The 16,134-nt window shown below is 42.9% G+C and overlaps 1 protein-coding gene across 3 annotated transcripts in view; it reads right to left on the bottom strand.

Annotated features, from left to right (window-relative positions):
• cadm2a (cell adhesion molecule 2a) overlaps positions 1-16,134 on the bottom strand; it is a 165,163-nt gene that overhangs the window by 36,389 nt on the left and 112,640 nt on the right. For all 3 annotated transcript variants that reach the window (XM_086098058.1, XM_086098060.1, XM_086098059.1), the window contains one exon: positions 9,538-9,687. In XM_086098058.1, coding sequence (XP_085954184.1) covers positions 9,538-9,687 — 150 coding nt within the window. The remainder of the gene's footprint in view (positions 1-9,537; positions 9,688-16,134) is intronic.

Below are 16,134 nucleotides of genomic sequence, written 5' to 3'. Positions count from 1 at the left end.
ATCCCAAATAGCTATTACACAACCTCAAGTTATTACACATTTAATCACTAAGCAACATCTTCACCTTCATCCAGATTCTCACCAAAATGGAACGGCCTGTTAGCGCAGGCACAAGCTGCCAGCAAAATTTCCGTGACAATCTTGCCCCTTATTATTTCGAAACGACCGCTCGACGTGTTCCGCGCGTGTTCCAAAACCACATCAAACGTGCAGAAAACGAATGCGGCGCATCGTCTCTTTGCACAAAGTTTTACTTAAACGAAGACGCCGTCCTCCAAAAGACATCAATGGAAATCAATAGAGCAATAAGAGGCTGTGAAAGAGCCCTAATGAGACTTTGGCAACATGAGGGAGCTGAAATGGATTGGCTGAAATTAGACGGCTGCTTGGGAGATCTTTCAAACGAGACAACGTACATGGCTCCCAAAACGACCTGGATCGTCGCTAGTGTGAAATATACACATTTAGGAGGAAGGGGGGGGGGGGGGGGGGGGGTGTTACCTAAACACGATCCTTCTACTGTGAAAATCAATGGTAGACAAAGTCATGTATGCTGTAATCAATTCCGTCATACAAAGTTGAATTATGCCCACGTCCATACAATTTCACATATCTTTGTACGAGCAGTGCATTAGCAGTGTAGTGGTTCACCTTAGCTGGGATAGGCTCCAGCATCCCTGTGCCATTGACCAGGTGTAAAAAAAAAAAAAAAAATGCTGCTGATTTGGATCATTGGCTTTATGGGTTAGTCATTTAATGAAGCCGGGAGTGCTGTTGATGCGTTTTGTTCCGTGCTTCCAGGCACGTCAATGTGGTTAGTTGTCACGCCAAAAAGCAGCAGGATCACTTTCCTTGTGAGGGCGGATTCAGGCTGCATTTAGAAATATGAAAAGCATCCTGTGAGTTTAGCCATAAAAATCGTCCTTGCTAATGAATTATGGTGGCAGGAAGACAGAAAAAAAAACCCGCTTGGTTGAATTGTACATTTGGACGGGTTTTTGCCACAGCATTTTTAAGCCGTATTTATTTATGTCATGACCCGTTTTTATTGCTTATTTTTACGTGCGATATATTCAAGAATCATTTAGACGTGCACAATTCAGATCACGGGATTGGACCATACTGAGAGCCTTTTCTTTTTTTTGGGGGGGACATTCAACGCATTCAAGTATAGTGGCCGGAGGCTGTATTTAACCAGCTGCAGAGGGTATATTTATTTGAAGTAGGGCATTTATTAGAGAGGAGATCTCTGTTTGTACGATGCTCGAGCACGGTTGAAGAGACACATTACCATCCGCTGTTTGGTCGACGGAGTTGCAGTCAGTGTTACAACAAAGTGTAATTAGCCATGTTAGCATGTTTGGTGCGTTTTATCAAACAGTATTTCCAGTCATTTATGCTATTGGAATGGCGAATGACATCCGGATGGGAGGTTGGCTTGGGGGGGGGGGGGTTGGGGGGGGGCGTCCCACCATGCTTTTAAAGTCTTGGTGGAAGCCCTGAACTTGACGCGAACACACATCATCTTATTTAGGCTGTTTGAAATTGCCTTGACATCACTCTGACTTTAAAAAAAAAAAAGAAAAAAAAAAAAAGTAATTTGACCAAACCCCGCATAACGGCATAATGTTCATGTAGATGACCACGCATCTGACATTCAATGGCCGTACCGCAAACCCGCAACATTTCCCAACATCAAACAGTTCACACAAAGCGGGCAGCAGAGCAGAGTCGATCTATTAAGTGTGGCACAAAAAACAACAACTCACAGAAAGAGAAAAGATTTCTTGTTAGCAAGAAAGCTGTGCCAGAAGGTCAACGTTGTCTTGCTCGCTTTTAGCATCAGAAGTGGCGTTTGTCTCTTATGCCGGATGTTCAGCCAGCTTAAAATCCTCAACGCAAACGGACGGTGTGATGTGAATACTCAATGCTACGTTCAAGTCACCGAAAGCGAAAAAGGTATCATATCGACACATCTCTAAAATTGGAACCGTTTGTCGAATCGAACAAGCGAATGAATGCGAATGCATTCTGGGACCCACGGACGTGGATTCGTAAAAAAAAAAAAAGCTGATGTGCAGGTTGCGTTTTCCGTCAATACTTCCCAATTACAAGCGCTACATTTCTCCCGATCGGAGCTCTAACGAGGTTTCGTGTGATGGTTGCTTTGTGGTGCGTTCAAACACGCACGCACGCACACACACACACGCACACGCTAAACACGATGGGGGCTTGATCTTGTGGTTGGGTGCCCAAAATAATGATGGCTGCCGCTCCACCGCGATGACCATTATCCTCTCATGCACGATGACACCAGACCGCCAAACTGTCCGGAGATCCTCCAAATTCCCAACACTCGGATTGTGAACCCGACTAGAAAACAGGCAATCATTTCTCTTTTGTTTTGTGGCCAAAAAAGTGGGAAAACGACGCACCGCCCACAAAGCTTGCTTTTGCATTCCTTCTGCCGGCGTTGGCCCGCACATCAACTCGGCACCATTAAAAAGCAGCAGGTGAGCGAAAACTACGAGCAGGTAGATAATTGCGTATCGGTACATTAGGGTAGCGTCGAGGCAAACCAGCTTGTCGTCTAAATTCACTCACTTTCAGCCTGTCATGTTTGCACATTCGGCCCAACAACCTTTTCGTCGCCTTGCCCTTTTCCCTCTCATCGCCGCCATCCCCGGCCCGCCGCTTTCATCTCTCCAGGGAGCGCACGTATGCGTATAGAACCCTGGCAGGTGTTTGCTCATTCAGCTGACACAGTTTTATAATGAGAAAAGTGCAAATTTTCGGAATATACATTCAGCCCGCCGACGTCTGGAAGCGACGGCTCTCTTTTTCCTGTCAACAACTCATCAGGGGGACTTGACTTTGTCGGCCGTGAACGGCGGCGGCGGCGTGCATGCCAAAGCGCCAGGGAAGGGCGGCAGGCTGATGCAAACAGAATGGAATGTTTATTGAATAATGCAGATGATGCATCGCGCACGCTGGTCCACCATTTTTTTGGGGAGGTTTTCACAATGGAAACATCCGACAATGCGCCACATAATAATTGGCCTGCGGAGATTTGACTTTCTTCCGGCGGGACGCTGACATCAGAGCCACGAGGTCGGTAGGGTCCTTCCAGGAAGTGGGTCAGTGTGATGGCTCACTTCTACAGATTATTTTTTACTGTATAACATCAGCTACAGTATAGGGACGTTCAATGGCACTTTTGTTCAGTTCTACACCAGTGCGAGTACTCAACTCTTGAATAGTCACCGATACCACCACACCACCAAACATTTTCCATCCATCCATCCATTTTCTGTACCGCTTGTCCTCACAAGGGTCGCGGGGTTGCTGGAGCCTATCCCAGCTGGCTTCGGGCAGTAGGCGGGGTACACCCCGTACTGGTTGCCAGCCAATCGCAGGGCACACAGAGACGAACAACCATACTCACAATCGCACCTATGGACAATTTGGAGTGTCCAATTCACCTGCCATGCATGTTTTTGGAATGTGGGAGGAAACCGGAGTACCCGGAGAAAACCCACGCAAGCACGGAGAGAACATGCAAACTCCACCCAGGAAGGCCGAAGCCCGGACTTGATCTCACAACCTTTGCACTGGGAGGCGGACGTGCTAACCAGTCAGCCACCGTGCCGCCACCAAGCATTTTGATACGTAAAATTTCCCCCACACCACAAAAAAAGATCTATAAATCCCAATGACACTTTGAAGCTATATTCTAATGCTAATTGACAGATACAAATATACTTCTGGTAGGTTTTTTATAGCAATAGAACACAATATTTTGCGGGCCTTGCAAAATTTGTCAAAATCCAGTAAAACAGCCGGGAGCGAAGGGGGTTGCTTCAGTCAAAATGGCTGCGAGTCAATGAGTTAAGAACGCCGATAGCTTGAATTAATAACCGGGTATGGGTCTGATACCGATGCATACCAGCCTGAGTTGATGTGGAAAACCCAACTATTTATAAACCAAGTAGGAGACACGCCCCAACATCGCTAAACAGCATTTGCGGTTGATTCAATGCCCCGAGAAAGAACGAACGAGAACAAGACAAATGAGAATATCCACAAGCGTGCTACAACATCAGTGATTAGCGGTTAATGGTGGGATTTGTGTGACTCATTTTTTGTGTGTGTAATTATTCTTCAATATTTTATTCTCTCACTATTCTGAGAATCTGATCTGTCGTAGAAATTTAGCACTCCTGCTGCTTCCTGGAATGCAGAAATACAACCGTGATTAAATGTGTTATATTTTGGAACATTTTGTTTCTTGAATTAATGATTGGAAATGAATGCATCAAATTATTTGGTTGAAAATCCAACGTCATCAGCGCTTTGCAACAGCAAATTAACAACGAGGGACTCTTGTCATGAATGTTTTGGGATTTTTCACGACTGAGTTTAAAGGACACTTTTGGTGAAATACTTTTATTTAAGGATAGAAAATAGATGGAGGACAATCAGGACATATTTGGTTAAAAAGTCACAATATATATTTTCGATTGTGAGTTAAGATGTATTAAATGTGTGCTTGAGCTCCGGAAGTTTCTCACAGAAGCGAATGATGCATGCGTGGGTCCTTCAAATGAAAACTCATTATTTTTTGTTGGCCTCAGGTATTTGTCTCGTCACCTCGCAAAGCCTAAGTGGTCGGATCTTAAACTCCCGTTTCACTGCCGGCAAAAATTAAAGAGAAGCGGAGCTCCTCTTAAATGCGATACAAATATAAAGCGCAAGAAAAAGGCTTTTGTGCAATAAGAGCTGAATATGATCGAACATAAAGACGTGCACGTGGGCGGGTGGCAGGAGGAAAACGCGGTGGCGGGTTGTTGAAGGTCAAAGAAAAAGTTTGTCTGTGTCTTTCACAGGTGATAACTGTGTCTGAAAGCTCCCATAAAATGCCTCCTTAATTCCTCGCCTTTATCCCACAGAGGCCCACATCCCCTTTCCCTCCCCCCCCCCCCCTTCCCTCATGGTTTATGGTGCTTGTCTTGGAGAAAGGGGACTTGTTAAGGATTTTCAGAGATTTACAGGCAACACTTTAATCTTTGGCCTGATATGGAAAAAAAAAAACAGCAAAAAAAAAAAAAAAAAAGAGAGAAAGAAAAGGAAACCATCTCCAAAGTTACCTTTTCTGTTACAGTTGAGGTAAGAGCTTTGTAATCTTTTTAATAATAAAAAAAATAGGTCGTGGGATTTTTTTGGTGTTCGTTTTTACTTTGGAAAACTTTCACAAGGCAATTCCCTAAATTGCTTCGGCACAGATACTGGGAATGCTTCAAAGCTTCCATGGCTGCATGCTGGAGACTTTTGGCACACAGCACACACGCGCACTGGTGGGCGTAGCATAAACACACTCCGACACCAACACAAGCTACATCGATTTGGGCCACTTTCATAATCAGCACATTGGAGCTTAAAAAGGAGCACTTGGCCCTTCGCTGCTCACCTGTAACGCTAATCTTAATGTTCGACCAGATTCAATCAGTCAGCAGATGTTCCCGGTGCAAATCTAATCGATTATCCAAGGGCATTTTTTTTTTGGGGGCAAAGTTGTTCTGAAGAAAGTACTTTTCCAGTTTCAGCTGAGCAGTGCGCTACATTTCGCTGCAAATGCTGATTCTTTGACATCATCAGATCATGTACTGGTCAAATAATCCAAGGATTTCTAACCAGGGTTCCCGTGAGATTATTCACTATTTATGTTTGATCGTGTAAATTGGACAACACTGACTTTGTTGTAACATTTGGCTCTCTGTTGTTACTTTGTAGTTTTGTGTCTGCATCCAGTCCTGCTCCTTGTTTTAAGACTCTTCTTCAATTCCGTGTCCTATCTGCTTTTTGGGTAGAAATTCCGCAGCTCAACGTGACAGATTTAGTGAATGACTGTGCCGGTAAATCTTGTCCTTGTGTATTTGGTTTCTCCTCCTTCTGAACCGGATGCAGTTCCGGAAGAAGAGCAGCCCCCGATGTCAGCGCAGTACATTCAAGTGTCCAAGGAGTGCTTTGTCTGAATAGGTTCTGCTCTGCTAATTATAAACACAAAAGGTAATTTCACATCGCTTTGAAGGCTGGTCAATCCAAATTACAAGCAACGTATCAAGGGGGGGAGACACTTCAAATTGCAAATGCAATTATAAATGTTTTGGAAGGAGAAAAGAAAGGGGATAATGAATGACATGCGGAATACACGGTCTTAATGTTCTCCCTTACACGGCGCTCGAACGTACGCAATGAGAGTGCAGAAGATGCCTGCAAATCGTTCCTGCAAAAGTAATTATGCATCGGTTGCTATGCTGCGGGAGCAACGAAGATATTGTAATTATAGATCATACAAAAAAATGTCGCCTTCCACGAACTGAAGCTATTATCAAGTCCTGAGTTTCGCGAAACCAAAAGGGCAATTTGTAAAAAAAGGATATTGGCCTCTTTTGAGTGTTATAAAAGAGAGAATCCCTCTTGCCCGGCGCTCGTCTCTCTCTCGTGCTGCCGAGGCGCAGATTAAGTCCCTCAGTGGCGTCGTGATGGGAAGGACAAAGTGGCTACTTTTTGTGCCAATGACTTATTTGAAATTCAAACAAGCCCCTTTTTGCAGTCAGCCCAAGCGTTCGGCAAGGACGAGTGACAAGAGGAGTCTCCTCGCACCCGTCTGAGTGTCTTCGCTGATCGCCAGCCGTGACATTCAAAACAACGGCGGAGGCTCACAGGACTGGCGGAGGCGTTGATCGCAATGTCTGCCTTTAAGAAAGCAGGCGGCCGACTTTTAAACGGAGGAAGCGCGTGGCAATCTTTGTGCGTTAAAAAGAACAACCTCCGTTCTTTGATTTCAAGGTCACTTTGTTTGATTTGTCCTCACAATTGCTTCTAATCTCAATTTTCTCTTTGATTTTCTACTGATTTGTTTATCACCAAGAAAAACAAACGGCTAAAGAGTTTTTTTTTATTTTTTTATATTGGCTTTCTGATGGTTTGTTTGTTAGCAGGATTAGGAAAAACTGATTTCGCTGCACTCTCAGGATGCGTCTGGCATGGAAAGAACGACAACTTGAGTCGTCACTATTTAGTTATTGGGGGAAAAAAAACAAAAAACAGATGGTCTTCAAGCCATAGATACATTTTATTATTAAGACCTTTTTCGGGCTTGTTTTTGTTCTTTTACATTTTGAAACGTTACAAAATTAAAACATATTAGCGTCAAACTCACTGTTACGACTTTCAAGAATCCCAAAAAGAATTCTCTGACTTTTTGGTCAGAAAGCCGTGTTTGGCAATACCAATCCACATTCTACTGCTTGTAACTAAAGAACGGAAAAAGCTCAAACCTGGGCTTTTTTTTCCCTTCTTTGCGATGTGACGGGAAGTTGCTAACCGTGAGACGGATCATGGTGGTCAAATAGAGATGGTGGACTGTTGCCTCCGAACCACTTGCAATTGGTACAAATGGGTCCTAAATGACCTATTTGACCCGACCTATTTGTCCATAGGTGTGATTGTGAGTATGGTTGTTCGTCTCTGTGTGCCCTGCGATTGGCTGGCAACCAGTTCAGGGTGTAACCCCGCCTACTGCCCGAAGCCAGCTGGGATAGGCTCCAGCAACCCCCGCGACCCTTGTGAGGACAAGCGGTACAGAAAATGGATGGATGGAGGGTCCTAAATGTGGCTATATATATATACAAATAAAAAAAATATATAAAGCCACACCGAGGTTGTGTATTTGAGCAAAAGTGCGCCTGCTCCTAATCCTCATCTTCCTCCCAGCAGGCAGAAGAAACATTAATCTGCAAGCGACTGCGCTCACAGCCGTTTTCCGCTCAGACATCTTTTTCGACTGCCAATGGCACTTTGGAAACACTCAGCATCTCAGCGCGCCCATCAGCATGTGCATGTGAAATGCCACGTCAAGCAGGACAACCCCCCCCCCCCCCCCACACACACACACACACACAAACGGGGCAAAACCACCGAAAAAAAAAGTTAAAGAAAAAGAAGCTGTTGTGCAATTCCAGAGTCTCAGTAGTAGCTCTGCTGATAATAGGAGAGTCTTCGGGTGCTTTTTCATTTCCTATCTGGCACAGCTGTGCATTGGAAATGCCACGGAACACACCCCCGAGCTCAACCCCCCTCCCCCGATGCGATATGGAATAACCTGCAGAGCACATCAACTGTTGAATTTGATGTTCAGGGCTGCTTTTTTTTACGGCCGCTCTGACGGGAAGCGGACGGAAATGTGCTTGTGCGTGCAGTCGCCGGGACAAAAAAAAAAAAGTGCAGACGTACACAAGCGCGCACTCGCTGACAAGTGAGCCGGTGGGCAGAGAGAAAGGATAATGGAAGAAGTGTAAATCCCATACGTGCTTAATCCGGACACTTACAAGAGAGTGTGATTCATACTCTATTACACTCCACTAATGGTGGCGAGAGAGACGGCGCGGCGCGCAATCAGTCAGCGGACTTGAACCTACAAAATAACATCCATGAATCCTCTTTACGGGGGACTTAACTGAGGAGAGTGTAAAAGGTCAGAAATAAACCTTTTCTACTTATTAGCTATTAAAACCCTGGCGGCTTTGTACCACGCCCACTTGTGTTTCCATGCATTTCAAACACTTGGAGTTCCGCTAAGGTTAATTTGGGCTTTTGAAGGGTATATTGTGGGACTGTGACGGGGGGGGGGGGGGGGGGGGGTCAGACACTAATGGAAGAACACCCTTTGGGTGTCTGCCAACTTGAGTGGGCAAATGGAGCTCATTTATTTATTTAGCTTGTGACAAACACATTGACAGTCAAAAGTTGAAAGAGTTCAGGGCAATAAAGGGAGAATTCCTACATTTACCTTATACTTTAATGCACGATAATGATCGCAAACTGCACCTGAGCAAGAACTGCTACATAAAATCTTAATGGGCACAATTTGTTTTCACTTAGGAGTGCGCTCACTTTTGTTGGGGTTAGGGTTAGGGTTAGGGTTAACCCTAAGATTTTTTAATCGGTACACTGATTAAAAAACAAGGCGGATTGATGTTGTACTATGTTACCGGTTCAGTCATTGTTTTCCAAAATAAAAACAGATGTTTGCAAATGTCTTATTTTGATTCTTCTTTTATGTACAACGAGACATCAGCCAACAATTACTGTTGATATGCTGAAATCAGACAATTTTGACAATTATAAATCAAAAAACATCTCCAGATGATTACTGGATGATTAAAATAGTTGTCGATGAATTTGATTATCGATGAATCGATGTATTTTGACAGCTCTACAAGTTAGTGCCTTGGTGGAGGTCCAAGTTTGCCTTCAAAGGTGGACTGCAACCTCGAAAAGACCTTGAATAGGAATGGCCTACTTTTTTTTTTTTTTACATTCCTTATTAAAAACAATCTTAGGGTTAACCCTAACCACCTAACGAGGGTAAGCGCAACAGAAAATGGAAGGAATGATCTAAAAAAAAAAAAAAAAAAAAAAAAAAATCATTCCACATGAAATAAAACCTGTGTTTACTTAACAGAGCCAACTCACCTTTCTTGTCGCCGAAGAAGAGAGTTTGCTGTGCCGGGTTGGACCACTGGAGGGAGGTGTTGTCGTTGTACTCCACGCGGCATGTCATGTTGGCCGTGCCGCCCTCCGTCACCGTGACATTCTGAACCAGAGGATGCTGACCGCTGATGCCTGCCACACAATAAGACAATAGAAGGCATGAGACTTCATTTCTTAAATAGGCGTGAATAGGTTGAGCACGCTACGGGATTTGGGATCCGTGTGAAAAAACACACACGATGGCGCGCAAGGAACGAGACTGCGGCGCAGGAGACGGCGGGTCGCATTTAGCCTGCAGCGGCGACCCTGAAAGCTCGCTCCGCGGAGAAAAACAAATTAAAAGCTGCTCCCCCGGGGACCCGTGCGCATGTGTGGGTGGCGCTAGGACAAAAAAACACAGAGACAAGGTAAGACTGGAACTGCAAAGTCAAGCTTTCAGCACCACGGAGAGGGCGGCGGGCTTTCAGCACGACGGACAGCGGCACATACGGAAAATGTTGTCCCTAATTTTGGGAATGTGAGAGGAAGGCCGCGGCCCGGATTCAAACCGAGAGCTGTGAGACACGTGCTAACCAAAAGAGATGGACCCAGATGGTTCTTTCAGGGCGGATACCGATTATTAGTAGTCAAGGACTACAATAACTGATATTTGAACTGATATTTATTTTGACTAAAAAGGAAAATATTGGCATCAAAATTTACAAAAAAAAATACAAAGTCCAGCTCTTAAATTTTTAAGCACATGTTTATTGAGCAACTTGTAGGATTTGTCAAATATTGGAGTTAAAAAAGACTTAGTCAAGAGACATTTTTGTTGAATAAAAAGGGCTAGTAACATGTCTTCTAAAGTCAAATAAAGTAAATAGCTTTCAATATTCAAATTGTATTTATCTTAGTTATAAAAAAGAAAAGAGAGAGTTCCCAGGGTCAACAATATCTCCTACAACGTGAACTAACATTTTAAACAAGTACTTTCCTGAAGTTGACACATTTTTAAATATATACATTATCGACTGTATGATTCTTCAAAAAGGCCGATTGCTCGTCAAGATGCTGATTATTAGTAGTCAAGGACTACAATAACTGATATTTGAACTGATATTTATTTTTGACTAAAAAGGAAAATATTGGCATCAAAATTTACAAAAAAAATACAAAGTCCAGCTCTTAACTTTTTAAACATATGTTTATTGAGCAACTTAAAAAAGACTTAGTCAAGAGACATTTTTGTTGAATAAAAAGGGCTAGTAGCATATCTTCTAAAGTCAAATAAAGTAAATAGCTTTCAATATTCAAATTGTATTTATCTTAGTTATAAAAAAAAAAAAAGAGAGAGAGTTCCCAGGGTCAACAATATCTCCTACAACGTGAACTAAAATTTTAAACAAGTACTTTCCTGAAGTTGACACATTTTTAAATATATATATTATCGACTGTATGATTGCCGATTGCTCGTCAAAATGCTGAATATCGGCACCGGTCGGTCTTTCCCTTCTCACCACTCTTGCACCGCGCGCTGCTCCTTTATATGTGTTGTGTTGTGTTGTGATTTATTCCATGTGAGGGAACAAGTAAATAAAAATAACTATCAATCTATCCCTGTTGCCGTCCCCAGAGGACGGGCTTTAAAGGCTGTGTGAATAAAGGCTTAGGTTAGGAAGATTATTCATCCCTGACTTAACTCTCATCTTAACCCCCCCAGGAGAGGATCATAAAGAAGAAGAAAAAAAAAAAACACACATAGGGGGGGAAAGAAATGATGAATTTCTTTGCCAAAATGGCACATTGAAAATAAAAGTGATTCCCGGCCGAGGTGTGACAAACAAAACGCGCAAATGCAGCTGAAGTGGGAGATTGTTGGGATGAGGTGAAGGCCAAGTCAAAGGGCACGGCTCGTTCCCGCCGTTGATTAAGGCCTCCCCCAAGGTTAATCATGCACGGAGGAGGAGATCGAGGCAAGACGAGGAGGCGGCAAATGGATGGCAGCTTTGGGAGGAGAGAAATATGTTTTATTCATGCCACTTTTTGCATGAGGCGTGCGCTGCCCTGTGATTTAGCAGCTCCTCGCCGCCGTCCTTGCGCTTTTTATTGCTTCCACTCTGCACATCACTTACTTTTTTTGCCTCATTTTCCCGCCAACTTGCGCCGACGAGCTGCTCGTTCATACACTTCAGCCCAGCGGGATGGGATTTATTTGCTGTGCTCTGGCCACAAAAGGGGAAGTCAAACTTTTGGATTGATGGTTCTTGCAGATGATGTTTGAGTCGCCAAAACATTGGACTTATCCTTTGTTTTTACACTTTAACAGTCATTCATCATTAAAGATGAAACTCAAGTTTTTTTTCTTTTTATACTTGTACAACAAATGCCTCGTAACAAAAAAATGCCTGTAAAGTTTTTAACGGCATTATTGCGGTTCCCATTATTTCCCATGTGAAAAAGAGTTTCGAAATCTGTCTGTGCTTTTATTTGCGTGCTTTTGCTAGCTTTGCGCAATTTTCTCTCTCCGGTCGGGTATTCGACGACACAATATTCACGTCAAGTAGTTATTGTAATAATAATACTGCGTGCATGCATACAGGTGAATCTCAAAGTTCATTTATTTCAGCAGTTCAATTCAAAAAAGCTAAACTCATGTTTAATAGAGATTAATTCAACAAAAAAAAAAATATATATATATATATAAAAAAAAAATATATATATATAAAAGAGCAATGATGATGACATTTCCGAATGAACAATACTGAGCTCTTAAGAAAAAAAAAAGAAAAAAAAAAAAAGAAAGAGATTAATTCAACATATACCGACAGAAAATCATTTTCACAAGGCCTATGTCAGCCTAAAATTTATAATAAAAATATTTTGACAGTTTTTTTTTTTTTGTATTAAAAAAGCCAAAGTCATTGGTGGTTATTTCATACTTTTTTTTAATCGGTACACTGATTAAAAAACAAGGCGGATTGATGTTGTACTATGTTACCGGTTCAGTCATTGTTTTCCAAAATAAAAACAGATGTTTGCAAATGTCTTATTTTGATTCTTCTTTTATGTACAACTCGACATCAGCCAACAATTACTGTTGATATGCTGAAATCAGACAATTTTGACAATTATAAATTAAAAAACATCACCAGATGATTACTGGATGGATTAAAATAGTTGTCGATGAATTTGATTATCGATGTATTTTGACAGCTCTACAAGTTAGTGCCTTGGTGGAGGTCCAAGTTTGCCTTCAAAGGTGGACTACAACCTCGAAAAGACCTTGAATAAGAATGGCCTACTTTTTTTTTTTTTTACATTCCTTATTAAAAACAATCTGTTTCCCCCCCCAAAGCAACAAGTTGCTGCACAAGGAGGAGGCCCAATGACATCCAGGAACTTCACTGCATGAACAGTCCGCTGGGACTGAAAGGGCCAAAGGGGCCGCCATGATGGTTCCATTAGAACAATGAAGTCCTCTATGCGCCTAATTGACCGGTGGAGGAGCTTCTTTCGGTCCTCCCTTCTGCCCACCCGGACCTGATTTAAATGCATCTCCTGAGGAAAAAGAGGCAGCTGCTCTCCCCTGACTGATTTCCATGTCTAAATTTAGATCTTCTCTTTAACTCGGAGCTTTCCCCTACTTTTTTTTTTCCAGTTCACACGTACGGCGCCGCTCAATTCCCCGGCTCGCCCCAATCGCTGGCTCCGTCGCTCATTTCCTCTTGGGAGTTGATCCCCGAAGGCTGCGTTTTCCACATTCTTTGTCTCTTATTTTCATATCCTCACAGCTCCTTTTGCGTTTATCTTGATCCTTACTGACGTGCTTGCTCTCCATTGTGCTTGTGAGGAGCACGGGATGGGAATGGCGGGGGGGGGGCGGAGTTTATTTGCCCTCACAATCTGAATGACATGCCAAGGCCGAAGCAGGTCAACAGCTTCCTCATCTGCATGACATTAGCGAGCGATGCAACAGGGAAATTAGCTTCCCATCACTTAGTTAGAACTACATTGTTCCGGATGGAGCGCTGAAGGTTAACATTGTCCCTGATCAAATGGAAAAATACATTTTTTTTCTTCTTCTGCGTGTTTTAATTCTACAACAGCTGACTGGAATGTTAAAATGGAAGCACTCACTCACTCATCATCATCCATTTCCTCAACTCAAGCATTAAGAGCGCACGTTCGCCGGACAATCAAAAAGGCGGCCCGCGAAGCTTCCCGGCAATCATTTGGACTTGCGCCTTCCCTGCCACTCATTACAGCCAAACCAGCGCACACACCGTGTCAATACTTCATCAAGATGTATTTTTTTTTCTTCTTATGAGCCGCCTGAGTGCTGAAGGAAAACGCAAACTAGCGGACAGCTAAGAAGTCATAGAATTGCACATTGCTTCCGTCCGGTGTTGCGGCAATGACCTTTCGAGCGAGAGTCTTCCAACTTTCCTTATTTAGGCATTCAGGAGGCATTGAAAAAAGAGGAGAAGTGCAGCCAGACAGACAGACAGCCTGGAGCTGCTGACCTTTATGTCAGGGCTGGAGCTCAGCTGAGCTGTACAACGATGATGTATAACCGCGGGAAAATGGATGAAAGGCAGAGCACACCATTTCTGCTCAGAACCTTTTCAATGACAGTAAATTAAAAACTCCACTGATTGAGATGACAAATCTCTTGAGAATTTCCCGTTGCATAATGTTGGTGACTTTCTGAGATTGGAAAACATAAAAACAACCCCGGTATACATTTGCAAATGGTAAGTTTGACCTTTTTCGACAAAAAAGTGCACATTTTCTATTACACAGTAGGCTGAAGTCAGATTCCGTGTATGTATGTTTGAGATATTGCCCCAAAAATATTGTTGTGAGTTCCCACTGACCTTGACCGCGAATCTCCAACAGCCGCCGGTGCCAAATTTGAACAAAGCACTTGATGAATGTGAGGTCAAAAAAAAAATTACGTTGACCACTAAACCTGATCGGTTCATCCTTGAGACCAAAAAGGACGTTTGTGGCAAAGTTGACAAAATGCAGTGAAACGGGAAAGAATGCAAGGATTTCTAAAGATCATCATCACGCCTGCGCTTATTCCATCAACAAAAACTGTCAGCCAAACTCGTGACAGTTGGTAGAAACATTTGTTGGTAAGAGAAGAAGAAGCGTGTTACAGCGATACAAAATGGAGTTACAATCTTTTTGTTCTTTATTCCTACCAGCTACCGAAAGCACTTTTCGTCCAAAACACGTGCCTTTCCTCATGCGTCACACTTTTGTGTCTGCAAATCAACCACAGACGCCATGACACCCCCTGGCGCCAATAATGAGCCAGCAGAATCCACCGTGACATCGAAATTGCACCTTATTTGTTATTAATTGTTAGTGTTACCAAAGTAAACAGCTTTAAGACAGCGCTGAAAGGTTTTCAGCACATTTACATCTGACAAAAAAAATGTCAGCATTTCACCAACAACAAAACGAAAAAAAAAAAAACATATACAATAATCTACCATGTTGATGATGCTTTTATTGGTCGAGGGCTGCTTTGCCTTTCCAGGGACTGGACGAATTGCTGTAATGAATGAATTCTGTTGTCTACCAAAACATCAGGTCATCAACTTGTGCATTCTTGGGTTATGTAGATAAAAAGTGATCAGGAAGGGAAGAGGGCAAATTCTCTCTTCTTTTTTTTTTTTACGGTACTGTTGAGCTAAAACAAAACGGTAGCGTCGAGATTCAGCAAACATCCCCAGCCATCTTGACTTGCTGTATGTTATTTTAACAATGACCTGTGTGTCATTTTGACAGAACCGGGCGGGATAATGGAGGACCATTCACAGCCGTGGCCCTGATGAAGAGGGCTGCACCACTCGATAAGGTCAGCACGATGCGTTGTTCCCGCTAAGGAATGTTCTCCCAACTTCAATTGTCAGCTTACGTGGCAGCCCCAAAAAAAAAATGTCAAAAGAGACCAAAGAGTTTGTTTCCTTTTTGAAGTAGAAACAAAATGAAATGAAATGAGATTTCTATCAATTGATTGATTTGGTGTTGAAATACAACTGAAAGCAGGCTAGCCAATATCGCGGCCAGGCTCTCTTACTGGAAATTGATAATCATTTGCCCTTCATTCAAGGCCACCGGTTTCAAGGGCAAAGATATGAACCCAAGATTGTTGAAGGTGACAGTCCTTTTTGAGTAAAATGGGAATACGCTTGTCGTCTTCCACACGGAACATTTGTAGAGAAGAAGCAGGCCTTTTCTGTATCTGGTATCATGTTTTTTTGAAAATATTTGTTTGTGGGAATCATGTGACTCGTAAATACATTTATTATTGAAACTGTTCTGCTACAGATAAAAAGTGCATGATGCAAAACACTGCCGTATGTTCTCACAACTTCAGGCGCACGCAATTGATCACTTCGCCTTCCAAGAGAAAAAGAACACATTTCCCACTATTTCCATCCCACGAGGACGGTGTTCCTCTCAGCACCGTCCTCCGCCGAGAGGCCTTCAGAGCAGCATTAGCAACCATTCGCACGCGTTCTGCCTTAATTGGTTTTGTAAATGAAATGTCATAAAAGCATAAGGTCAATGGAATCCGGT

Source organism: Leptonotus elevatus, chromosome 16, assembly GCF_054856555.1.
Source record: "Leptonotus elevatus isolate MCC_2025b chromosome 16, RoL_Lele_1.0, whole genome shotgun sequence".
Classification (NCBI taxonomy): domain Eukaryota; kingdom Metazoa; phylum Chordata; class Actinopteri; order Syngnathiformes; family Syngnathidae; genus Leptonotus; species Leptonotus elevatus.
This window is presented reverse-complemented; position numbering and strand designations above follow the sequence as displayed.